Below are 26810 nucleotides of genomic sequence, written 5' to 3'. Positions count from 1 at the left end.
ATCAATAGAGCCCTGGCAAAGATACAGAAAAACAAAACCGGCCTTCTTAACGCCATCTTCACAGCTGTGAGCTCCAGCCAGCAGCAGGAAGAGCCCAGTCCTATACCCACAGCCTCTGGGCTTGAGGGGATGTGTCTCCTCTCAGTGGTAGTTGATGAAAACTTGTGAATGCTGCAACTACGAGCCATGCTGCCAAGCATCCACTTTAGGAGAGACTTCCCTTGTCTCTTTCTGGCATGTCTCATAGGCAGCCTAGACAGCCTGGGGCTCGCTTGGGTAAAGCAGGCTGTATTTGAATGCACATAGATCCAGCCATCTCTGCCTCTGGAGTTCTGGGATCTGGTATCAAAGGGGAGAGCCACCGTGTCCCTGAAGTGGAAACTTAAGGGTTCTTTGGAAAGCCAGTCGTGTTGGATGGTGTTTGGCTGGGGCAAACACCTGAAGGAGTGTTTTCCTGAAGGGCACACAGGTCTGCTGAGGCAGACTCAGGAAAAGGGATGTTCTGCTAAAGCAAGCACGCGAAAGGACACATGATGAAGGATTCCTTGCTAAGGAGACACGCGTATTTGTCTGTCTGAAATTGTGTGGGTGAGCTCCATTTGTCCAGACTCCATAGAGAGGCGACGCAGGGATGCTGCACGTGCGGTTCGCAGGGAGTATAAATAAAGCTGGACAGACAGTGACGGAGGCTGAGCTACGCTCATAAGAGCTGGCTGATGCTTGTGGGTCACTCCTCTTTGCTGATCTTCGCTTCACTGAGACATGGCAAAGAACTCCTGGCGTCCCTCCTGCTGACTTGTGCCGAGGCTGAGGCCTGGCTGTCTCTGCTAGGTAGCAGCACCGATGCTGATTTCTGTTTGCTATCCTGACTCTACCGAACGGGACTGCTAGTGTATCCATCCATGCAGGTAGATTGAGCTGCCATTACTGACTGTAAACTAAACTGCCAGTTTCCGGACAAGACGGGATGGGAGTTGCTCCAAAGAACCTATGATGGCTTGTATATGCTTGGCCCAGGGAGAGGCACTATTAGGAGGTATAGCTTTGTTGGAATAGGTGTGTCACTGGGGGTGTGAGCTTTAATACCCTTGTCCTGGCTGCCTGGAAGCCAGTTCTCTGCTAGCTGCCTTTGGAACAAGAAGTGGAACTTTCAGCTCCTGTGTCTGCCTGGACACTGCCATGCTCCTGCCTTGATGATAATGGACTGTCCCAATTAAATGTCATCCTTATGTCCTTTTAAGAGTCATGGTTTCTGTTCACAGCAGTAAACCCTAAACACAGAATCTTTCTAAACAGGTCCACTTCCCTTGTATCCTTTATTTTTCACTACCTCTGGTGGGTGATGGGCTACAAAGGAGGTTAAAGTGTTAAAAGCAGGATTTGAAAAAAAAAAAAAAATAGTTTCACGTCCCACTTTAATTTTCCTCGACTTTAGAGGGAGATAGTGTTTAGTTTCCATGAATGTTCTTGAACTTGCATCCACACAACCACATAGTTCCTGGATCGCCAATATATTCCAAGATGAGCATTTTAGTGTGTGGTGTGTGTTGAGACGAGATCATCTATGGGCTGTAACTGAAAACGACTGACTTTGAACTTTTGATCCTCCTGCACCCACTCACCTTTCAAGTGCTAAGATGACAGGTTTGCACCACCATCTCTAAATGAACTTCTGCACAGGGCAGAAATGAAGCCTATCTAAAGACACTGAACAATGAACCTTTCATCCCACCCAGCAAGCCTAAGCTGAGATGGTGCCCCAGAGCGAGCTTTTCAGCGCCTCCCAAGGTCCGAGCTCCGAATCACCCTTAGGGCGCGAGGGGTGTGGGCTTGACGAAACTCCGCCCCTGGGCGTGGCCTGGCGGCGGGGCGCGGCGGGCTCCCTCGGGGTCCGGGCTGGCGGCCACTCGGCGGCCACGGCGCGATGGAGTCGCCGGTCGAGCTGCTGGCCGCGCTACCCGCTCTGGTCACGGCGCTAGCGCTGCTGCTCGCCTGGCTGCTGCTGCGGCGTGGAGCGGCCCGGGCCCCGGTCCCGGAGAGCACCGCCTCGGCCGAGGCCCCCGGGGCTCCTGCGCCGCCTGAGCCTCCAGAGTCCTGCGCCCCGGAGCCCGCCCCGGAGGGACCGTGCCAGTCCGAGCGCGTGGCGGAACCAGAGGAGTCCGAGGCGGAGGAGCCAGCGGCCGAGGGGAGGCAGGTACGCTCCGAGGTCGCCGTGGGGTCCCCGGGATGGCACCTACGAGCCTGCTGGCTGGACCTGCCCAGGAAGGGCCGAGCTAGTGGCCGGCAGGAAAGGAGTGTTCCTGAGGCTGGGACGCCCCATCCTCCCTCAAAGTGCCTCCAACTGCCTCACTTTGGAGCTGTCCTCTATTCCTCCCGGCCCTGGCCCTCCGGGGCCTTTCAAGGCCCTTGACACTCTGCCCTGCAGCACCCTCTTCTTGCCCCTCTTCTGCCCACCCTTGCCTAAATCCACAAACACGTGTCCTACTTCAAGGTCTGGATTAGAGTGAGCTCTCTCTTGACAACACAGTACTTTGGGGTGGAATGTGCAAGAAGAGAAGTTGCCTGTCTTTTAGGTCAACTGGAATCCAGATTCCAGAGTCAGTGTGGGCGTTTCGTGAGGCTGGAAGGACAGGACTGAGGAAGGCACTTACTGGGCAACCATGGGATTGTAGTTTTCAAACTGCTTGTAGGCGTTGGCACCCCCTCAGCCCCCACCCCCTGCGTTGCGGATGAGCCCAGCTTATATGAAACAAAAGGTGCAAGAGGAGGCCCTGATCGTCGCAGTTGAGAGCCCCAAACTACCTTGCCCGCCTCCTAGGAGCCCGCCATCAGTCTTCAGGGTACTCCTCACGCTCTCAGTTTCTGAGATGCATCTTTGTAGATTGGATCCGTGCTTGCCCGGGATACTGGGATGTCTCAGTGCCAGGCCAGGCCACCTGCTCTGGTCTCTGGTCAGATTTCAATACTTTGTTCTTGGGTGGCAGGATGGCTAGGAAGCCATGGGCTAGCATAGTGGAAGCTGTGGGCAAGCCAAGGGCTCTCTGCAGCCGCCTCCTTCCCTTGCTGGATACAATGGTTTGCCCTGGAGTGAAGCTCTTGGGGCAGGAGAGGCGGCAATGAGACTGGGCTCAGGCCTTTCTCTGCTGAGTCTGCCAGACTCCCTACTAGCAGGCTCTTTGCTTGACAAGTGGGTGACTAATTGTGTCATTAGAGTGGCTTCTAACTAGCCCTGAATAGGAGAACTATTGTGTTCAACCCAGGGAGAATGGAGGGCTGCTGGAAGCTCACAGACCTGGAGTGAGGGGCAGGTGGGTTTGGGATTCCTCTTGTCTCCATCAGCCCTGTTTCAAATTGTTGGCCTATTGCTCAGCGGCAGATTGGAGATCAAAGCCCAAGGTGTCTTTAAGTAGGGCACAGTCCTGACTTGACCCCCTGGGGCAGAGCTTCCTTGGGGGACTTTCTCCAAGGTGTTTCTTCATGCACACCCTCGAGCAGGTCGTAGTGTTTACCCGAGCGGGCACTTTGGATTTATTTCTTTCCTTTCTGGTTTTGGTTGGTTGGGTGGTTGACTGGGACAGTCTTGACATGTAGCCTGGGCTGACCTGGAACCCACTATGTATTCAAGGCTGACCTCCAACTCAAAATCCTCCTGCCTCAGCTTCCCAAAGCCTGTGGTTTAAGCTGAGTGAGCCTGGAGACGCTTGCCTTTATTCTAAGCACTCGGGAGATGGAGAAGAATGGGTCTCTGTGAGTTCCAGTCTAGCTTGGTCTACATAATGAGACCCCCCATCCTCAAAGAACAAAACCAAACCCTAGGATTACAGGATGCTTTGGAGGACGAGGTACCACGCAGGGAGTTCAAGATGGTAGCCGGGCCGTAGTGAGTGAATCCAGCCAACAGGATGGCAGTTCCAACATTTGGAAATCAGGATCATCTCTTGTGCGCGTGCGTCAACTCCCTCTACCCCTGCCCTAAATGTTGAGCGGCAAGAGTGCCGGGTGAGGGCCCGAGACTTACAGGTGCCTTTGTGCCTCCTCCACTCTTTCCGTAGTGGGTTCAGTGCTAGAAGTAGCTGCTTAGAAATTGTCTAGAAATAGACTCAGGCATTTTCAAGTGTTCCCAGCGCTTTCTCCCGATGATCCTACTGCCTGGGGAGAGGAGGGAAGACTGCTACCCCCCCCCCCCCGGGAAGATAACTGCAGTTGGGACAGGAAGCTGCGGCTGGAGGATGCCCTCAGAGAAGGCCTCCTTTGTGGTCCCCAAGTGAAAAGACAGCGGCAGGGGATCAAGGACCACCCTACCTGCTGTTAGTTTAGAAGCCTGAGAAGCTATACCCCCAACCCCCCCAACCCCAGTCTCCATTTCATTTTCCCTCAGCTTCCTTCTGAGCCCAGTCTGCTCCTGTCCCAGCGAGGGCTGGGCAGCCTGGGGCAGCTGCAGCCTCTGACTCACAAAGCTGATTATTGAAAAGGGTCAGGGAGACAGCCTTCAGCTGCTGCTGGAGATGGCTTGGGCAGCATCAGCTCCTGCAGGCTGGGTGCCCTGAAGGCTGGGACCAGGTGGTGGGCAGAAGCAGTTACAGACTGAGGCCTGAGTGGAGACTCAAAGCTTGGGGGGTGGGGACAGGGGCGGGGGGGCGTGTGTGTGTATGTGTGTGTGTGTGTGTGTGTGTGTGTGTGTGTGTGTGTGTGTGCTCCTCTCCAACCCAAAGTCTGGCAAGGGTGCCTTCCTCCTCCCTCCCTAGCAGGTTACAGCCTGGGCGGGGGGGGGGGGGGGGGGGGGGGGGGGGGGGGGGGGGCGGGGGGTCTGAGTAGGAGGAAGATTATTATTACAGTCTGCTTTCATCTCTCCGGGGGCAGGGGGATGACTTGGGGCCAGCAGTGCAGGAAGCATGGTGAACACACCTAGCTCCCACAGAACACTATGAGGCAGCAGGGTCCAGACAAAAGCTGGACCTTAAAGCGAGAGAGCAGAGCTTTCTTTCTTTCTTTTTATTTATTTATTTGTTTGTTTTAGTTAGTTTGTTTGTATTTCTAGACAGGGTTTCTCTGTGTATCCCTGGCTGTCCTGGAACTCACTCTAGACCAAGCTAGCCTCATAGAGATCCACCTGCCTCAGCCTCCTGGATGCTGGAATTAAAGATGTACGCCACCACCACCTACCTGGCACTGGACCTTGAACTCTTGATCCTCTGGATTCCAACTCCCACGTGTTAGGATTACAGAATTGTACTACCACAGGCACTATTACAGACATGTACTATCACAGGCACTGTTACAGACATGTACTACCACAGGCACTGTTACAGACATGTACTACCACAGGCACTGTTACAGACATGTACTACCACAGCACTGTACTTAATAGTGGGGTTGTTGTTGTTGTTGTTTTTTGTTTGGTTTTTCCAGACAAAAAACTCACTCTGTAGACCAGGCTGGTCTTGAACTCAGAAATCTGCCTGCCTCTGCCTCCCAAGTGCTGGGATTGAAGGCATGTGCCACCTCTGCCTGGCTATAAAATTAAATTTAAGAAAATCATTTCTAGGGTTGAAGAGACAGCTCAGTCTTCAGAGACCGGCACTTGCTGCTTCTGCAGGGTTCTGTTCCCAGCACCCATAGGGTGGCTCACAGCCCTCTGAAGTTCCAGTTGGAGGGGGTAGGTGGGAATCTGACACCGCCTTCTGGCTTCTGTGCTGCACATACATACAGGCAAAGCACACACAAAAAATAATTTTTAAAAATACACGATTTGGGGTGGTGGTAGTAATATATAGCTATAACTCTAGCACATGGGAGGCAGAGGCAGATCTCTGTCAGTCCAGGGCCAGCCTGGTTTATAACTCTGTAAAGTTCCAGGCAGCCAGGGCTACACAGAGAAACCCGAAAAACCAAAAAAAAAAAAAAAAAAAAAAAAATTATGTGTATGTGTGCCTGAATATATGTCTGTGGGCCATGATGAGCATGTGAGGGGCTTCCAGAGGTCAAGAGAGGGATCAGATGCCCTGGAACTAAAGTTCCAGAGGGTTCTGAGCTGCCACATGTGGACTGAGAATTGAACCTTCCCCTGGAATAGTCAGTGCTCTTAACCGCCAGACCATCTCTCCAGCACCGTAGAGGCATCTGCTCCCATACCCTCCGTAAGCACCCACCCTTTGCTTGACAGTGGGTAACAGAGACCTGCAGAAATGGGACAGAAGCATGGCACAGTGGGCAAAGGTGTGTGCCACCAAGCCTGAGGACCCAGGGTCTAACCGATTCCCACAAGTTGTCCTCTGACCTCCACTTGTGTGACATGGCGTGCGTGCGCGCACACACACACACACACACACACACTAAAAATTTTTAAAAAATTTTACATTTAAAATTCTTACTTTAAATGTATGAGTGCTTTGCATGAAGGGACCTGGTACCTCTGTGCCATCTGTACCTGGTGCCCTTGGAGGTCTGAAGAGGGCACTGGATCTCTGGAACTGGAACTGGAACTGGAGTTTAGGATAGGTTGTGAGCCATCATGTGGGTGCTGAAAACTGAACCCTGTTTCTCTGCAAGAGCAGCCCGTGCTCTTAACCTCTGAGCCATCTTTTCAGGCTCTGAAATTTTCTTTCTTGTTTTTTAAGATTTATTTATTTATTATATGTAAGTACACTGTAGCTGTCTTCAGACATTCCAGAAGAGGGCATCAGATCTTGTTATGGATGGTTGTAAGCCACCATGTGGTTGCTGGGATTTGAACTCAGGACCTTTGGAAGAGCAGTCAGTGCTCTTAACCACAGAGCCATCTCTCCAACCCTGAAATTTTCTTAATAATAATAATAATAATAACGATAACAACAACAACAACAATAAGCAGAGACTGAAGAACACCCAACCATGAACAAGGGGGAGCTCCCGGAATAGTTTTCTCCTGTGTAGATTCATACATTTTGAGAACCCAGAGTCTGGAGATAAAGCTCAGAACATAGACGTACCTCCTCCAGCACTGTCAGCTGCTGGTCTGCAGCAAGCCTCGCTCTGGGCCAAACCGCCCACATCTCCCACTCCTGGGGAATCCAGAACTGGCCTACCCTCCGAACGAAGCCTTGAAGAGATTTTAGAAGCCACCCACCCGTCGCTCCTGTGTGCAAACGTTTGTCAGCAAGTGCTCTAGACCCAACCTTCTCTTATAGTCCATTTATCAACGCCCTCCAGCCTAGGTTTCCCGAATGGATGACAACATTTTCCAGCCTTCTGAGGTCTGTCTTCCTCAGTCCCTTCTTGACTTTCTTCTCTGTCTTAAATCTGTTTATTCTGAAACCTGGCGGCTGCCCTGGGAGCTGGGCGGAGTGCTGTCGGCTGCCCATGGGGCTTTTCTGGTTTTATGAAGCTGGTCTCCTCGAAACCCTGTCACAAGAGCACTGTCCAAAACTTCATCTGATGGGACTGAGTCTGTTGTGCCTGTTCTCGTTGGAACGAGTTTGCTTAAGGCCGGCAACTGTGTCCTTGCCTGAGCTATGTACTTAGAGCCTGCAATGGAGTTTTTGGACTGGATGTCTGAAGAGGGTAGGGGTCAGGGTGTGGGAGCTAGCCATAAAATCGATGAGTTGGTCCATCTCTAGCTCATTCCTCTTGGCCCCCACCTTCCCTGTATAAGCTAGCCCCTTACCCAGTGCATACACGCGTGTAAGCCTGCTCTTGTGCTAGGAGCCTGTCCCTCTCCTTCTCCCTCCCCCTGCTGGAAGGTTCATGTCTATAATATCAACTGAAGGGCATAAGGGTTCTCTCCACCATTGCTGTCTTGTAGAGCACTTAGGCCACCACTGTCCTGACGATAGTGAGGGACAGCCACATCCACTCATGCAGCCTTCTCCCATCTCCTGTGGGCACCAATCTTCCTCAGGCATCTGTCATAGCCGGTCCTCCTCCCTGACCTCTCCTCCTCCTCCTCCTCACTGCTCCCTACCGAAGCCCAGGCCTGTCTTGCCATCCTCTTTTTTCTGCCCCTCAAGTCTTGCCCGTCTCCCAGGGCCTACTCCCAGAGGACCAGCTCCCCTGTAGTCTTGCTGACTGCTGTTCCACGCTGGGCTCTTGCAGGCCGCCTGAGAACCTTTCCCAAGGCTGTTCCTGCTGCTCTAGGCTGCCCAGCTCCAACACCTTCCCGGCTCACCTTTCATAACCCAGAAGCTGTACCCCAGCTTCCTTGCTTGAAGCCCTCTGCAGCTTCTGCAGGAGGGTAGACTCCGTGGTGGACCTTGATCACAGTTCTCACTGTTCCCACTGAGCCCACCGGTGTGTTCCCACTGAGTCAACTGGTGTGTTCCCGGTGCTTGGTGCTTAGGCCCATGTCCAGCAGCCATGTGTTGACTGCATGCCTGCCATACCCAGCCTGCATCTTTATAAAAGCCCTGCTTGCATCCTGCCACCATGCCCTTGACCATGTTAGCAGATGTTAATCTCTCTCTCTCTCTCTCTCTCTCTCTCTCTCTCTCTCTCTCTCTCTCTCTCTCTCTCTCTCTCTCTCTCTCTCTCTCTCTCTCTCTCTCTCTCTCTCTCTCTCTCTCTCTCTCTCTTTCTCTCTCCCTCCCTCCCCCCCCTCTCTCTCATCTGCATCATCCTGTTTGGCTCTCCTCAGAGCACTTAATCAGCATGAGGTCATCTTTTATTTTTGATCACATTGTGTGTGCAGAGGAATGTCTACACACAGGAATGAGAAAAGGCCTTTGCCCACGGTTTTCGCCACCCCGTCCCCACGCCCATGACAGGTCCACCACACAGCAGCCACCCATGAGGTCTTGAAAATAAAGAGTGTGCAAAACCCACAAGAAAGCAAGACAAAAAACTTGCTGCTGGTTCTTCTCCAAAGGCAGGCTCAGTCTCCTTGTCTCTAACCTGGTGGGGGGGGGGGAGGCGTCTTCCTTCTCCCCCTGCCTGTGGCCTAGCTGGCATCCTCCTGTTGCAGAACTTTACTCCCATGCTATATTTTATGCCCCCCACCCCCAGCCTCCCGGTAGACTGCTCTGTAAAGGAGTGAGCTCCCCAGTTCTAGAGTTGTTCAAGCAAAAACTGGCACATGTTTTAATTGGGTTCTGTCCACGTGATCTGTGGGTTCTGGTACTAAGCACTTCTCTCCCTCTTTGGCCTGACATAGGTAGAACTCACTGCACAAAGCCAAAGAGAGCTGCCCCATACAGGGAAGTCCTCTTACTGTCCTGGAGTTCAGGGTCCAAAACAGCTTTGAGCTGTTAGACTCTGTCATCTGGCCAGACCGAGGGAGTCAGGAGACCCAGGAGTGAATGACAAAGGGCAGATCACAGACCCTAAAGATGGGTGTACCTAGCTGGTGCCATATGCCTGTAATCCAAGCACTTGGGAGGCAGAGGCAGGAGGCTGGAAGTTTAGTGTCAGCCTCAGCAAGTTCAAGACCATCCTGGGCTGAGCTGTCTCAAAAATAAACTAGCTAAAATAAACTTGTTTTCGTTTTTTTTTTTTTTTTTTTTTTTTTTTTTAAAGATGGCTCCTTGGCTAAGGGCAATGGCTGCTCTTCCAGACAACCTGGGTTTGATTCTCAGCACTCACATGGCAGCTCACAGCTGTCTGTCTGTAACTCCACTTCCAGGGGATCCAGTGTTTTCCTCTGACCTCTGTGAAACTGGGCATGCCTGTGGTGCCAGCCATCCACACACACAAAACAGAGAATACAGACTGTAGTCCAAAGGATTGCCTAACATGTTCTCAAAGTAGGAGGAATTAGAAGAGAGTCGGCCCAGGGCCTCAGGAAGGCCTGTGTGGGCCAATAGAAAATGGAGAATGTGGAGATTCTCGGGGAGTGACGGGGAACGTGGGAGTCTGGCTGGAGTCTCGTCTGAGGCTGGGATGCGAGTGTCGGGCTGTTGCCCATAAGAGCTGGGTGGGCATAGAGGGCTGGCTTGGGACAGAACGGATGGTTCTGTTTCCTTGTCCTAAGGAGCATATCTTCTCATCACTGGCAAGAGTGGACTTAGTGAATGGGGTCCAAGTGTCCCCCCAGAAGCATTGTTTGGAGACAGGGAGGTGGCCAAAGGGACCTGCTGGAAGCTTTGAGGAGAAGGGCTCCAGGTTTGAATTGGCTGGTGCTAGTCAGCTCTGCTGCCATTCCCACCATCATGCGAAGATGAAAGCTGAGCCTTCTGTTAGGGGGAGAGACTTGCAGGCAGTCTCCTCCACCCCCACCTGTCTTGCTTCTTCTCCAGGAATTAACCACTGGGACCAGCTAGCTGGGCATGGTGGCGCACAGCTTTAATTCCAGCACTTAGTAGGCAGAGGCAAGTCAATGTCTGAGTTTGAGGCCATCCTGGCCTACAGAACTAGTTCCAGGATAGCCAAGGCTGCCCAGAAAGGCCCTGTCTACCCCTGCCCCCCCCCCGACACACAAATACACACAAAAAGAGTTGGGATCAGACTGAGGTCCACCTGCCTGGTAGAGCTGTCATAATCTAGAGTCAGTCCAGATATACATCACACCTGGGTTAGCTTCGCTGGCTACTGCGGGGTTCCTGCTGGTCATTTGGTAGGGCCCATCTTCTGGGGCAGCAGATGTGTACATACATGCATACAGATGCACACACACACACACACACACACACACACACACACACTTTGCATTGCTCTAATCAGCCGGAAGCCTGCCTGTTCTGTCTTCTGCAGCACTGTCTGCCTGGGTCTTTGGAGAGGCTAATTGGAGACTTTCTGTCTCTCACTGCCTCTGGAAGAAGCTAACCTGAAACATTATCTCAGAACATGAGCAGTTCAAACAGAGTGTGTCCATCCAGTTATACCGCACCGAGACTCAACGGGATGATTGGCGTTTGCTTTGTTTTGTTTAGAAAGCATGCAGGTTTATTTAGTACACTGCAGAGAGCAGCAGGCAAGGCAGCAACAGAACCGCCTGTGAGGTGATTGGCTTGGAGCCTCAGTCAGACCTGCTGGGGGATCAGCCAGGATGACATCAGCCTGTGTTACAGCATCTAGTTTGCAGCAGGTTGGTTTACTGTCACTGGGAGCCTGATGTATGAGCCTGCCAGGGCCACTGAAGTAAAATGCCATGAGCGGGTGGGGGTGGGGGTGGGGGTGGGGGTAGGGGGGTGGGGAGGGCGGGGGCGGCTAAGCAACAGCAATTTCTTTTCTCATAGCTCTGGGGTCCAAAGTCCAAGACTAAGGTGTCGGCAGGATGCATCTCTTCCCGTAGCCTCTCCTTGGCGCGCATGGGGTCTTTTGTGTGTGCTGTGTGTCTGATAAGGACAGCGGACCTTGGATTAAGACACGTCCTAGAGGCTGGGCACATAGCTCAGTGGGTGGAGCCTTTCTGAACATGCTTGAGGGCCTGAGTTTGAATCCCCAACATCCACGTAAAAACAATGCATGTACATATACCTGTAACTGCAAAACTGAACGGTCAAAGGCAGGAGGATCACTGGGGTGTAATGGCTGCCAGCTTAGCTCCAGGTTCAGGAATAGACTTTTTCTGAAGGGAACAAAACAAAAAGTGATGCAACACAACACCTGACATGCTTCATTGGCCTCCACACACACGTATACAAACACAAACACACACACGGAGGCACACATGTACATAGATATACACACATATACATACATACATGAATACATACACACACGTATACAAACACACACACACAGAGGCACACGTGCATAGACATACACACATATACATACATGCATACATACACGTATACAAACACACAGAGGCACACATGTGCATAGACATGCATATATACATGCATACATGCATACATATACATGTATACAACACACAGAGGCACACATGTACATAGACATACATACATGCATGCATACATACATACGCACGTATATAAACACACAAAGGCACACATGTGCATAAACATACATATATAAACACACACACAGAGGTACACATGTGCATAGACACACACAAATACATACATACATGCATACATACACACACGTGAGCACACATGTACATAGACACATGAGTATAGACACATACATACATATACACACAGGCACACATGTGCATAGACATACACATACATACATACACACACACACACACACACACACACACACACACAAACACCTATACCTGTCCTGATGGCTTTATTTTATTTTATTTTATTTTTTGAGACAGTCTTGCTGTGTAGCTCTGGTTGACCTGGAACTCACTAAGTAGATCAGGCTGGCCAAGAACTCATAGTACTCCTGCTTCTGTCTTTCCAGTGCTGGTATTAAAGGTTGTGACTGCACGTCCAGCTCCATCTTTTCCTTTGAGACAGAATCTCTCACTGAATCCAGAGTTCTCAAGTTGCCTAGGCTGGCTAGCTGGCCAACTCTAAGGATCTGCCTCTGTCCAGCCCCCACAAACCCCAGCAGAAGAGTTACCACAGGCACAACCGTACTCTTCCTTTTCACGGCTGTTGGGGATCCGAACCCAGTTCCTCAGGCTTGTGTGCTTTGCCCATCTGCCCAACCCCCTTATAATTCCTCCTGACCCCTCTGCACAGTCAGCGTGTGCGCACGCCTCCCCTGTATTCCCTGCATGGTATACATGCCTGGTGACTTTGGACAGGTTAGTATTTTGGAGATCATGTTAGCCAACTGAATCTAGCTGAAGGGGTGCTGACGTCTCTACCAGTCTCTAGCACTGTTGTATAGAAGTCCCAGATAGGCTTTTCCAGTTTAGACAACAGACCCTTAGAAATGAATCCCCTGAACCAACAGGGCTATCTCCCTGCTCAACCCGCTCCCATCCCTTAGCCACAAAGATACTTTGCGGTGCAAAACTGGGGAGGTGTCGGGTCCCCCAGGACACAGCCTTGCCAGTGCTGGGGCAGTATGTTTCTACATAGCTAGGCACCGAGTCTACAGGCTGCTAAGTAGTGGGTGCTGGCCCCATGTCCTGAGGAGCTCAAGACCCCAGAATTTGGTGCTTGGGACCCACTACCACGGGACTAGAGAAAGCTTTATTTCCAGGCTCAGCTTGCTGTAGAGGTTGGCTGCTTCTTGGGGTATTTGGGACACCCCAGACCCACACCAGTGTTTGCCTCTCCTGCAGGCAGTTCACTTCCACCCACGCCCTCCCCCTCAAACCTCAAATTTCCACACTGGCCCGCTAGGCTTCCAAGCCAGATCCTTGGGCCTCTCTTCCCCTGCCCACACCCTCTAGTCCCACATAGCTAGCCGGTCACGTCTCTCTCATCCTCACACATTCCTGAAGTGGAAGTCACTCCTTCCTTCCACCAAGGCCATCCCGGGACGGGATGCCTCCCTCCAGCCATCTGTTTATTGAATCCATGTGTGGGAGAGGTCAGGAGAAGGGGGCGGAGTTCCAGTTTGGGGTAAATGGTCACTAAGCTGACTGGAAACAGAAAATGATGTTGGAAGAAACAAGGAAAGGCTACCATATTGGAATAGCTGGCCTTGGCTCTGGGCGTTCTCAGTGCCTCCGTTGACTTACTAGGTGAGGGCGGGGTTCCAGGCCACTTACCAAAATGGTACCTGGGGCTGGAGAGATGGCTTCCTGATTAAGAGCACTGGCTGCTCTTCCAGAGGACCTGGGTTCAATTCCCAGGAACCTCATTGTGGCCCACAACTTCTATACTCGGGTTCTAGGGGATCCAACACCCTCACATAGACATTTATGCAGGCAAAACACCAATGCACAGGAAATAAAAATAAATAAATCAGGGCTGGTGAGATGGCTCAGTGGGTAAGAGCACCCGACTGCTCTCCCGAAGGTCCAGAGTTCAAATCCCAGCAACCACATGGTGGCTCATAACCATCCGTAACAAGATCTGACGCCCTCTTCTGGAGTGTCTGAAGACAGCTACAGTGTACTTACATATAAATAAATAAATAAATCTTCTTAAAATTTAAATAAATAAATAAATAAATCAGTTTTAAAAAGGTACCTAAATGCGTGGACAGGCACTACCTGGGGACAGCCAGACTTGAGGGCTTATGGTACCCAGAGTCCCCCATTGCCACCTCCTCCTCACCCCTGAGTTGGCCCTGACACCCAGGTTCCTCCATGGCAGCTGGACATGCCCGCCTTGGACCTCAGAGATGGTTCGTCTGGTTAAGCAGCACTGACCCCTGCCATTGTCCTTCAGGATGAAGACTCAGACAGTGAGATGGGGCCACCCACTGAAGAACCTGAGGAAGAAGATGGTGAGCAGCACCTGCCCCCTCGCCCGCCTGGGCTGCAGTCTTTGTCTCCCCCTGGGCTAGTCTTGGGGCAGTGGGATCTGAGAACTGGGGGTCCAAGCGGGTGAGAGGGGCGATGGGATCATGAGACCAAGGCTCTTCTCTTTCTCTCCTTCCCTTCCCCCCTCCCTGTCCACCCTTACCTCCTTCCCACCTTCCTCTCTCCTCTGATTCCCCTTCCCCTCCCCTTTCCCTCCCCTTCTCCCTCTCCTCTCCTCCCTCCATTCCTTGTTTGAACTCTTGTTCCTTGCTTTTCTGTCTGTGATAAAGCATCTTTGGGTGCCGGAGGACCACCCCTGTAGAGGTAAAAGCTCCCGGGGTTTTCCCGGCTGCTGGGTATCTTCCTTCTCCCAGCCGTTCCTGCCTCTCCTCTTTCTCTGGTACATTTGGTTGAGGGGCCCTCCAGGAGATGGGGCTGCTTCTCCAGAGCCCGGGGTGGCTCAGATGGGGAACCACAGGAACACATGGAACCAAGAGGCCCCAGTGTGTCCTAGACAAACAGACAGACAGACTGACTGGCTGGCTGGCTGACCTGTCACATTTTATTTCCTTCAAAGAGAAACCGGAGCAAAACAAACAAAACAAAACAAAACAAAAAGGAAAAAAAAGTAAAATATTAATATTTATTAGATCAGTACAGTGCCTGGAGATATTTTTTCCTTTTTCCTTTCCTTTTTTTTTTTTTTAAGCAGAGGTGGCTGCAGCTTTAAGCCAACGGCTGGCTGGCAGGCTCCACAGGAAGCAGAGGGTTCAGGAATGTGGTAACTGAGCTACAGAGCCCAGAAAGTCCCCAGGCCCTCTCGAGGAGAACAGGGCTGTGGGTTTCTGTTGGTGTAGCCCCTTAGGCATGGGCAGTGGTAGGTGGAGATATCAACCCCTGGCCAGCCAGGCCCTTGCTCTCTGCTCCTGAATCACGGAGTTAGGATCTAACAGCAGTCCCACAAGTCTGTCTGTCTGTCTGTCCCTGTTGGGGTGGGTACCAAAGTCCTACTGGTGACTGGAGCATGCCGAAGGGAGGCAAACAAAGTAGGCGCACCTACAGGCCGCCATCCCTAACTCGGCTGACAGTCTCACATACGTCAAGCCCTGTGCCCACCCGGCCCCATGTCTGCTCCCGAGTCTTCCCTCTCTCCTGAGCTGCTGTCCTTGGACAGCCCCCAACACTCATGGCCTCCCATCTATAACCAGGCAGAGGGGAGAAAGGCCAACGGTCTCAGCTGTTAGAAGGAAGCGAGACTGCCCGCCAGCCCCCCTGCTGTAGGCAGCTCAGCCTCCCAGGCTAATTGATTAGTGTTGCTAAAATGACTTCCCCAAGTGACATGATGCCTGGAAGAGGGAGCCCCACCCTGCACGCACTCCCTGGGGACTCTCACAACGGGCCCTCTGGCTCTAACTAAATTGGATTGGGCCTACTGAGTGTGATTGAGTTAAGGCCTGCGTTAGGGCAGCTGTCCTGGCAGGCTGGAAAAGCGGCAGGCTAATCAGACTTGTCCCATAAACCAGAACCCAGGCGCACACCAAGCCGGCGGAGCCGGTCCTGTTTATTTTTCTAGAACAGCAGCACAGCCGCCCAGATGTTGAGGTTCCTTGGTTTTGTCAGCACTGCTTCTGGGTCCAGCGAGGGGGCAGCTCGCAAGCTGAAGCCCCAGTTGTTGTCCCTGGCATGCAGGATATTCAGGGATCTGGGATAAACAAAGACCTTCTCAGTAGGAAGGCAGCAGCGGGCAGCCAGCGCAGCAGACTGCAGTGGCTCCGGGAAGCTCCCCTGGCTCCGGCCTCTTCTGTCCACACCCTGGACTTGAAAAGCTCTTGGTTCCTATGAACTAGACCAGATGGAGTGGGCTGACCTGGGCAATGCTTATTAGCCTGGTGTGGCTTGAGACCGGCGCGTGCTGGGGAGCTGCAGAGGAGCGCAGAGGGTTTCTGAGAAAGCAAAGAACTTCAGACCCCCAGAGCCACGGCCTCATCCCAGCAAGAGCCCCGACAGCCAGGCAAACCGCAGTTGACCAATATGCCTCTGTCCCCCTCACCCATAGTCAGCTTGAGACTCGATGTGGACCAGGCTGGCCTAGAACTCACAGAGACCTGCCTCTTCCCACCCTGACGTGCTGGGATTAAAGATGAACGAATGCTACCACAGCCACCCCATCGGCGCTCTTTCAGCCCCCTACCCACTCCGCCACCCTTGCCAGGGACCAGCTGCTGACTTGAGTCTTCATTAACTGCACACTTGTCACCGTAGCATCAGGGCACCTAGAACTGTGCTCTCTAAATGATTTAGGAGCAAAGCAGGTCCTTGTAAAAGGTAGAGACTGCTTCTTGAGGAAGGCCTTGGGCCCCAGGCAGCTGGCTAGGGAGGACCCCAGTCCCCTTAAGTGGGGCTTGATGAGGGGACAGTATGGCTCTGTGGAACGTTTGGGTTCTCAGTTCATCTTCAGAACCTCCTTCCTTTCGGCGAGGTGACAATCCTAACCCCAGCGGTTTTTCTTCCATCTTGGCAGCATCTGTATATCTGAAGATGTGTGCGAGTGGGGGGGGGGGGGGGGCTGACCTGCGGTGGAGGTGTCTCAGACAGGCAGTAGACAGTTCTAGGATAGCAGCTGGAAGAGGGGACACCAGCATCACTGGCTATAGCCACCCCCAGTCTGTCTACCTTAACAGACATTAGCTAGAAGCCGGCCAGCCTGCCCGCCATCCTGTCTCAGATACAGGTTGGATTAAGGGACACTGAAGGCTTTGCTTCCAAGCAGATTATTACATCAGGATACCCCGCCTTTCCATGCTTCCCTGCCTCCCTCTGCTGGGGCGCTGTGTTGCATGCCCCGGCCTTCCTCTGCTCCCCCTCCTGTCAGACCTGCAGATCTGCCCTTCTAATAGTGTGTAGGACTGGAGGCTGCTCTCAGACGCTGGCAGTCCACCAAGCCTGCTCATTTGTGCATCCCACCACCGTCCCCGATGTCTGTCCCAAGCCTAGGAGAAGAAAAGGAAGGCCTGAGTCCCTGGGGCCCAGCATGTGAATGGTATCCGCTTTTGGTCTGATCAGCACACACTGGGGGTGGGGGAGGCCACAATGGCGATGAGGAAGCCTTCCAGGCAAACAGCTGGACTGTTGACGCAGACAGGCAAACAGCTCTGGGCTGCCTTAACCTGGCCTGCGGAGGAAATGTCATCTGGAAGATGGAACGGCACAGGGGTTAGTTTCTCTCTGGCTGTCTCAGTTCCATCTGTGCCCCCCCCCCCCATTAAAGACCAAGGCGTAAGAAACCATAGGAGTTCATAGAAAGTATAGGATGAGCCTGGAGTCAGTCGGGTGCTGGGGTGAGAACATGACATCACTGCGTGGGGGTGCACTCAGTCAGCTACAAGCCTTGGAGCTCGTTGGCCTCTCTGACAGCAGGGTCTTTTCTTTTTCCATTTCTTTCTTTCTGTTTTGTTTTTGGTTTGGTTGTTTCGGGGATGTTGGGTTTTTGATGTTGTTGTTGTTGTTGTTTCGGGACAGGATTGCTTTGTGTATCTCTGACTGTCCTGGAACTCTCAAATTGAAACCAGGCTGGCCTCAAGTTCAGAGATTCACCTGCCTCTGCCTCCCGAGTGCTGGGACTCCAGAGGCACGTGACACCACCTTCTGGCTTTTTTCCCCATCTACCATCTGAACTTCGTTGCTAGACTATTTCTTTGAAAATCAATGGAGAGTTGAGGATGCAGTTCTAGAAAGAATGCTTGCCTGCCATGTATAAGGCCCTGAGTTCAATCCCCAGCTACAGACAAACACACACACACACACACACACACACACAGGGAAAGGGGGGGTACTGCTAAGCACTGAGAGGGACTGCCCCCCACCCTCATCCCCCACTCCCCGTCATCAATAAACAGTATTCATTGTCCCCACAGGAGAAGCCTTCTCCTTTAAGTACAGCCCTGGGCAGCTGCGAGGAAGCCAATACAAGAAGATGATGACCAAAGAAGAACTGGAGGAGGAACAGAGGTAGGTCGGCATCTGGAGCACTAATGTAAGGGTCAAGCAGGGGTGGGCCTCCTGCAAGCCCCTCCCACAACGCCCTCTTCCCTTTTTTTTTTTTCTTTCTGTTGGGGGGGGGGGCGGTGCGTCCTTTCTTATCCTGGGAATATTCAGCCAGCTTCAACCAAGGGAAGAAGCTCCCCGGGGAGGCAGCAAGGAGGGAGGGAGGGCGCGAGAGGAGAGGAGAGTCTATTTCTTGTATTCTCTCTGCCCGAAGCCTCCCCAACCTGGGAAACAATGAGTGAGATGCCAGGAAAGGGCCCAGAGCAGCCTCGCTGCTCACTTATGCGTAGAGTCCCTGACAAAACCAATTTGTCACTTGAGGACAGAGCGGGATTCTTGGTGCTCATCCATCTGGCAGCCTCCCTCCTCCGGCCCCCACCCACCCTCACCCACCGTGTCATTCTCTATCTGTTCCGCTCGCTCTGCGCAGCGCCGCTCTGCTCTCTGCGCAGCGCCGCTCTGCGCCGCTCTGCACAGCTCTAGGCAGCTGTATGGCTTCTGGCTTCTGGAATCAGGCCATCTCCCCTCAACCGCCAGAGCCCCCAGGACTTCCCCCTCAATGTTTTACCCGGACTGCACGGGTGGCTGAAGGGTGCTCAGAAGCAGTAGGATGGCTAAGGCGGCCGTAGCCCACCGTGCCCCCAAACCCGGGTGCACCCGCTGCCCGGCCCCGCCTCCCTGCGTTATAGTGAAGCCTCATTGAGAACAGTACCATTTCTCAGAGGGTCTGGTGGGGACTAGACCAATTCATGAGGAGTAGAAAGCTGACCCACAGCTCAGCCCACCTCCCTAGGCTGCTCCAGGGCCACCAGCAGCCCTCCAGTATCACAACTACCCTGAGTGCAAGACCCTGGCTCCCTATCAAGATGCTGAGTGCAGAGGGATGTCATTGTAGACACAGGCGGGAAGAAACCCTTGCTATGGGAGCCCCTGACTCTTTGTATGAGGACGCTGCCTCTCGTTGTGACCCCATTTGCCACCTTTATATTTCAGGATTGAGCTGACCTCTGACCTCACCTCCCTGTAGCGAGTCCCCTAGTCCCGGGCCACAAATGTTCTTGCAAACCCTTGTGGTAAGGAGTTTGGTTTCGTAGACTAGCAGTGCTTCCTTACATTGTCTGCTGTGTGTCCCCAACACCACTGACCACTGACGTGGTCTAAACCCCTCCTCCAACGCCTTCATAACCAATGAATGCATTTCGACTCCTCTGAACCCATCTTGTTCTTCCTGTGCACGAGGACTCCCAGACACATAAAGAACCTTTCCCAGGGAAAGGTTCCCTGAGGTCGGCTGGTATAGGTGCTGGTATGCTTAAGTGGGGACCATCCTCCCTAAGCCCGGGGCTGCTATGAGGATGTGCATACGCATCTTGTGAGGCTTTGTCTCACCCAGAGGAGAGGCAGTTGGCTGTACAGTGCAGGACAGAAACCCTGAGAGGGCCTGCACTCCCTCCCATGGTGCAGGGCTGTTGATCTTCGGAGCTGGGCCTGCAGACCAAGGCTGAGGCCTCCTGGGTTCCACCCCTGCTGGTGTTAATCCGGAGGGCAGACAGGGTCATTTTCCTGAGGCTGTTGTGGAATTCCAGCATCAGAGCTGAGGTGTTGCCACAGATCCAGCCCTGGCTAGAGAGAGAGAGGGCAGGACACACTGCCATCCTAAAGGCCCCTGGGGATGGGGCCTTGGCAGCACTATGGCCCCATTCTGTCCACTCAGGTTAATGCACTGTAGGCCTTGAGGGGATGTCATATAGGAGAGCAGTTAGACCTCAAGTTCGGGGTCTGCCACTGTCCCCTGTCAGAGCTGAGGCCAAGGAATGAAAAAGGCAAAGTGGCTTCTTTGTCATTTTCAAAGACAGCAGCCTCCCCACTGCCCGAGGGCCTTCTTCTCCAAGTCTCTCTTTAGGAGTCTCTAGACCACCCATGACTCACTCTGCTGTTGACCCTCAAGGCTGTTCTGTGAGCTGCAGAGTGTGCCAAGGAGCTGCTCTGGGTGGAGAAGGAGCCCCCGACTCCTCCTCTGCACAGAGAAGACCTCACTGTGTGTGGGAGGGACCGGTCGAGGTCCCAGCAGGGCCTGAGTTCATTTCATCCCACTGCCCCACCCGCATGCTGCCTGTGGCTCTTCCACACCCGCCCATCTCACCTGACATCTGCTTGCTCCCTCCCACCCCTGCATGCAGGCCCAGCCGGAGGGGCGTCCCCTGACCACACCTCTGTGCCACGTCTGATGCTGGGGGTTGCAGAGGCTGCTCAGGTTGGCTTCACCTTTCTGTCTCTGGGTTTTAGAGAAAAAATCGCTACACGACAGATCTGGACCCAACTGAACTTGGGGAATGGTCTTAGAACTGTCGTCCCCTGAATAATAGCACCAGTGTATTTGCTAGCTCAGCGAATAGAGGTGCCTGCTGCCAACCCTGCTGCCTGCTGACCTGAGTCTGAGCCTCAGACTCGTTCGATAAAAGGGGAGAACCAAGTGGTATGGATTGTCCCCCGAGTTCCACATGCACACGAAACAAATACAAATGTAATAACAACAATGGTAATAATAATAATAATAATAATAATAATAATAATAATAATAGAACCCATCTACGTAACCATCAAACTAATGAACTACTCTCTCAAGCTGGCAGGGTGCCCTTCAGACCTGTCCCTACCAGACTGCCTCTTTCTGCTTCTAGGCTGATAAACAGGCAAGCCCCTTGTTAGCAGGTAAATGGCGCACTGTCTCCCTCTCCCTTTGAATCATTAGCTGGGCCACCGCAGCTGTGCCTAGAACCCAGCAGTGCTCTGTTCTGTTCTCCTCAGGCTTGGTGACAGTCCTCAGAGAGCAGCACTTAGCAAGCTGGATGTCCCAAATGGGTTCTCCTACGGTCTCAATTGAAACTTTCTGCCCCTGGATCTGCTCAGACGAAACTCCTGTCCAGGGCCTGGGAAGTGAGAAGGCAGTAACCGCTTAAATCTCGGCTGCTCTGCACGCTAACCTTTTTGAATTCCCTCCGGGTGGGCACGCACACCCCTTCCCTGCTCCCCACACTGGCTCTGTCCCTGCCTCTCTCCGAAGCTTCCCTTGGGGGTGCCACCTCCCTCAGTGTGGCTGAGCTCATTGGATGGCAGGCTTTTGCTCTCCCAGGCCAAGAAGCCTGGCTGGCTTTGCTTCTTAGCAGGATATCCCACCTGCTGGTCCCAGAGAGAGAGGAACCCAGCTAGTGCTAAGCTTGTGCTGCCGGGCCGGGCCAGGCCCCTCACTGCTGTGCCTGACCGGTTGCAGGTCTGTTATCTTTTCGCTCATGGAAATAGACAGGACCCAAGAAGAGGGTTTTGTATGACATGTTAGGGTAGTTAGGAAGTGGGGATCCCTCCAGCCTTACCTTAGAGTTCAGGCTCTTCCTGCATGAATTAACCGCTGAAAGTATGCAATAACTCCAACTTCCAGGAGAGGGCGCCAAAGGCACACAGTCAGACCTCGGGCCTTCGGAGAGTTGTCCAGGCTTTTGGCCCTTCTGGGGAACCTGCAGGGTTAGGTCCAGAGCCCTCGCAGCAGATGAAGACCCAGGCAGCAGGAAGCAAAAAAATTATCTAAGGCAACAGGAATTCCATCCGTGTGACCACACAGCCAAGTCTTAGCAAGCTCACTGGGCATCATCTCTGTTTCTCAGAAGCTGGAGGTGGTCGGAGAACAGCTGGCTGTGGGTGGGTGGGGACTAACAGAGCTGTGTCCCTGCAACGTATGAGGAGCAATCTGCTGGTCTAAGAAAGCAGCAGAGCCTACCATGGCCTCTGCAATTCCAAACATACTCCTTCTCGTCCCTGGCCCACCCTCCTGTCCTGTGCTGCTTCTGGAGTCAACTGAGCAAGATACATGATCTCTCTCTCCGTTTCTCTTTACAGAACTGAAGAATAATGAAGGTGTCCTTAGCCTCTACCTGAAAGCTTTCCTTCCTTTTGACATCCTAAAAGCTTGAGAGATTAAAAAAAAAAAAAAACAAACAAAAACAACCCTCCCCAGGGAGGAGCCAATGCAGGCTGGGGTGGGGGAGGGTTGCACGTTGGCTGCTCCCTCCTTGGGCTCCCCTGGGCTAGCAAGATCCTGGGAATGGCCTTATCTTTGTCCTCCTCAGAGAAGGAAGCTCCTCAGGCGTTGGGCTTTTCTTACCAGCCATGTTTGCTCCCCACACAGCCTTTGTGCCCCCCCCCCACATACACACCCTGTTCCCACAATCCCTCTGTGTTTTTGTTCTCACTGAAGCCAAACCACCAGATTTGAGAAGTAGCAGACAAAGGAAATGAAGCCCACTGGTACTCGCTTGTGGTCAGGGGTGGCCACCCCCACCCACACACCTATGTGGGGCTGGAGCACTTTCCTCTCTGCCCGGAATGATTCATGCCAGGTATTAGCTTTACTAGGGCCTCCTCCCTTTGTGCTCCCACCCACACCGCAGGAGTCTCTGGTCCAACCCTTTCAGTACTAAGAAGCCTTCCCAGTAGCGTTCTTCCCAGCTCAGCCCAGTGTCCACTTATGCTTGCAGAAGCAATGACAGTGTTAGCTTCTAGGAGACCTATGGATTGTGCATTTTCTAGATGACTTAGAGCCTCAGCAGGTAATCACTCACCGTTCCCAGGTTAGGTTTTTTTTTTAGAATTTTACATTTGACAGTATTTATACCAAATGACTTGGAAGTCATAGACTTGTCGGTGAACACATTTTTTTCTAAAGCACTAGGTTTTTTTTTTTTTTTTAGAAGACTCTCTATTTAACAGAAGCCTGGAAAATGTCCAGCATCAACTCCTAAGCCGTGTATTCCCCTGCGGTCTCCTCCCTGATAACTCGGGTTTGGGGCTTAGGGCTGAACAGACGACAAAGCAGCTGCACACACAACACACTGTGCACACACACTCACACACTGTGCTCACACACACTGCCTTAGCTAGACACAGAGCCACATGACCAGCAGTCACACTCACCTGTCCCTAAACAGCAATAGCCAAGTCCCTGCCTATGCCGGGATCTCCTCCACATAGAATAGCGACTTCCTCTGTATATGGTTGGCTAGGCTTGTGTGGAACCTGAGCATGGCTTGTGGGCATCAAGGCCCTGGCACTGCTGGCAGCTTGGCTCTCTGTGTTCAGGCCAATAAACATGAGTAGAGAACCTTGGTTACTGTGTGTTTCTTCAGTTTGCTTTTTTTCTTTTTCTTTTCTTTTTAAATCTTTAGAATCAATGGGCGTACGTTTAAGCCTACTCTCATTTTGATGTCTTGGATGATCCCAGCAGAGTACGGAGCCCTATGCACACCCGACTGAAAATACACATCCCAGGGCTGGAGAGATGGCTCTTGGGCCCAGAGCATTTGTTCCGGCAGAGGATATGGGTTCAGTTCCCAGCACCCCAGATGGTGATCCACAGCCATCCATAATTCTAGTCTCAGGGGATCCAGTTCGCTCTTCTGACCTCCGAGGGCCCTAGGCAAAACACGTGGTACATATACATACGCTCCCATACACATAAAAATAAGGATAAATAAATAAATAAATGCATGCCATGGCCCTGTAAGTAGTGGGTGGTGGTAGCACCAGCTGTGATCACAGCATCTGCAGGCAGATTTTACAGAGCGAATTCCAGGCTAGCAAAGTCTACATAGTTAGACCCTGTCTCAACACCCTTGCCTCCAAAACAAACTCTAAAATAATAATAATTATTATTATTATTATTATAAATACACAGCCATCATGGCCGCCAAAACCTTACAGACACTCATTAAGGGACCGTGGTAACCATGCACCTGACAGTGATTTCATCCACGGCTCTGGGGGCATCCTCTCTGTTCACCCATTTTTCACATAGTAGGGTTCAGAGTGTAGCCTACATGGCCCCTCTTCCGTTTACAGCAGAACTGACGACAGAACTAGTTTGTCCAGACAAAGGAGGGTAGGAATCGGGACATCCGTTAATCCAACTGCTAGAAGCCACTGTAGACAGGAAACTGTTTGCTGAGTGGAGGACGGGGGGTGGGGTGGGGATGAGAACTCACAGAAGAAGGAATATCATTGAAGGCACAAGAGCTGCCAGCTGGGCTTGCTGGCGCACGCCTTTGATCCCAGCACTCTGGAGGCAGAGGCAGGGGGATCTCTGTGAGTTTGAGGCCAGCCTGGTCTACCTAGCGAGTTCCAGGACAGCCAGGGTTACACAGGGAAAACCGTAGCCTAAGACCTGACACATTAGGACCACACCTCCAGACAATCCAGTGGGCAAAAGCTCTGCTGAGACATGCTCAGTTATGACAGACCTACAGCACAGCTAGAGCAGCGGTGGCCTCGGGGTGGAGGGCTGAGGGCTGAGCTGCACTGTGGCTCCGTGGCTCCAGTTCTCTCGAGGTCCCAAAGCAGTAGTATGTCATGAAGGGGGCAGGAACTGCAGAATCTATGCTGCTCACAGGGCACACACTGTCCCTGGCTTCAGCTGCTCAGCCCACCACCCTTGATATTAGAGATGGGAGTTCTTGTGCGCTGGTCAGATGGTGTGGCCAGAGTTTCACAAACCACAAGGCAGCCATGGAAACCATGGGGTCAACACTGAGGCATCTGCATCCACACCTGCTTTGAGCACATAAGGAAACGCCCCTCTCTCTAGGCAGCAGAATCCAGGGGCTAGATTTCGACCTACCCTCCCCACTGCCCAACACTCTGGCCTACATATCTGTATGCCTCCATTTCCTTCCCTTCTGGTTCATCCCTCTTTCTCAGCACCTCAAGTCACTTAAGGACACGGGGGGGGGGGGTCCTTCCTCCTTGCCCCACTGTGACATGCAGATCAGCTATAATAGGCCCAATCAGAAAGTGACACACCAGAGACAAGGGTTTCAGGGCTGAGTGTATTGGTACAAACTACCTCCTGTCTTTTAAGTGGGGCTTACACAGAAAAGCACAAGACATTAGAAAAGAGGAGAGTCTGCACCTGGCTACCAGCACAGGCCCGACCCCGCCCTGCCCCGCCCCTGCCCTGGGTCAGGAGTACCCTCTTCCTCTCATCTTTTCTTCTCAACAGAGTTCAGAAAGAACAGCTGGCTGCCATCTTCAAGCTCATGAAGGACAACAAGGACACCTTTGGCGAGATGTCGGATGGGGACATGCAGGAGCAACTCCGACTCTATGACATGTAGGCCCGTCACCTGGCAAGACGTGACCCAGGACATCCTGACAACTCTGAGCGACTTGGTCCAGGCAGTTGTGACTCCCAGACCTTTGTTTGAAAGACTGTCTTATAAAAAACAGATAGACCTATGTTATGTAAGGATCGGCAATTTATATATCACGTCAGAGGAATCTTCATCATTTCTTCAGGGAGGGAACCCCTGATGGCCCTGGCTTCAGCTTGCTGGTGTGGGTCCAGCTGGACCGTGTTCTACAGACTCAGAGCCGGTAGGCCAGGAGAGATGATGAGATTCAGTGTTTGGGACCTAAGTATTCAGTGTAGACAAAATACGGGGTGCTATGTGGCGGGGGAGGATATAGGTGTAATCTAGTAACACCACACTCTTCAGTCTGCCCTAGGGTTATTTCTGGAAGCATCTGGGGAGGTAGTTGAAGCAAGCAGTAGAGGAGCAATATTTTAGCAAAAGTCTGATTGAAAGGCTCAGCCATCACCCTGGGGCAGAACCGTGGGTCACTGCTGAAGCTTGTCTTCAGTACAGTTACGCCTTGAGCGTGTTTGGCACACAGAAGATTATGCCGGACACACAGCGCGGGAGCCCTGGGTAGAGCAGGTGTGTCCTAAGATCAAGGCCCCTGAGTTCCATCTGCAGCACCAGACACCTTCCTCCCCACACCCCACCCCAGCCCAAAAAAGACAACGTGACCGGTCCCTTTGGTGAGACCAACGGCCTTTAGAGAATGAGAAACTACCAGAAAGCATTCGAGAAAGTGTCCCGGTGTCGTCAAGAATAAGTGCCAAGGTAGACCACTCAGCGACAAAGGGGTGGGGGCCACAGCAGCTCTTTCATGCCCACATCTTGTCCTACTTCTTATCACCCCACTTGCCAGAGCAGATTGAGTCAAGGTTATCCTAAGGAAAGAAGAAGGAAAGTTCTTTTGTTTTTTGTTTTTCTTTTTCCAGGCAGGGTTTCTCTGTGTAGTCCCTGTCCTGGAGCTTGCTGTGTAGACCAGGCTGGTCTGGAACTCACAGAAATCCACCTGCCTCTGCCTCTGCCTCCAAGAGCTGGGATTAAAGCCTTGCACCACCACTGCCTGGCCAGTAGGAAAGCTCTTTAGGTCCGTTTTTATTTGCTAAAATAAAACTGAATTGATATAGAGACGTAGCTCGAAGTATGGAGACCAGAGTTAACTCTGTGTGTGTGTGTGTGCGCGTGTGTGCGTGTGCGCATGTGTGTGCGTATGTGTGTGTGCGCGCGTGTGTGTGCGCGCGTGTGTGTGCGTGCGCGTGTGTGTGTGCGCGCGCGTGTGCGCGTGTGTGTGCGTGCGTGTGTGCGTGTGTGTGCGTGTGTGCATGCGCGTGTGAGTGCAGGTGCCTGGAGAGAGGGTTCAGCAGTAGAGGGTGCTTGCTGCTCTTCCA

The 26810-nt window shown here is 52.5% G+C and overlaps 1 protein-coding gene across 3 annotated transcripts; it reads left to right on the top strand.

Annotated features, from left to right (window-relative positions):
- The first annotated feature begins 1795 nt into the window (after positions 1–1795).
- Mxra7 (matrix remodeling associated 7) lies at positions 1796–26551 on the top strand. Of its 3 annotated transcripts, XM_029546683.1 has the most exons (5): positions 1887–2194; positions 14124–14181; positions 18112–18205; positions 19235–19314; positions 22133–23464. In XM_029546683.1, exons 1-4 carry the CDS (start codon positions 1925–1927, stop codon positions 19266–19268), a joined length of 456 nt encoding a protein of 151 aa, XP_029402543.1. In that variant the 5' UTR covers positions 1887–1924; the 3' UTR covers positions 19269–19314; positions 22133–23464. The 3 variants fall into 3 exon arrangements, with proteins under 3 accessions (XP_021069094.1, XP_029402543.1, XP_029402544.1); XM_021213435.1 differs by lacking the exons at positions 19235–19314; positions 22133–23464 and adding an exon at positions 25287–26551 and having other exon boundaries at positions 1796–2194; XM_029546684.1 differs by lacking the exon at positions 19235–19314 and having other exon boundaries at positions 22133–23465.
- Positions 26552–26810: the final 259 nt, after the last annotated feature.

The sequence above is a fragment of the Mus pahari genome, chromosome 14 (genome assembly GCF_900095145.1).
Source record: "Mus pahari chromosome 14, PAHARI_EIJ_v1.1, whole genome shotgun sequence".
Lineage (NCBI taxonomy): Eukaryota > Metazoa > Chordata > Mammalia > Rodentia > Muridae > Mus > Mus pahari.
The sequence above is the reverse complement of the archived record's forward strand: the minus strand, read 5'-3'. Positions and strand labels throughout refer to the sequence as shown.

Bases quoted from the DNA above. Each gene is read 5' to 3' on its own strand.
- Mxra7 (XM_021213435.1), top strand. From the start codon at position 1,925: ATGGAGTCGCCGGTCGAGCTGCTGGCCGCGCTACCCGCTCTGGTCACG. The intron at 14,182-18,111 runs GTGAGCAGCACC...TTGTCCCCACAG, and splicing joins AGAACCTGAGGAAGAAGATG to GAGAAGCCTTCTCCTTTAAG. The intron at 18,206-25,286 runs GTAGGTCGGCAT...TCTTCTCAACAG, and splicing joins GAACTGGAGGAGGAACAGAG to AGTTCAGAAAGAACAGCTGG.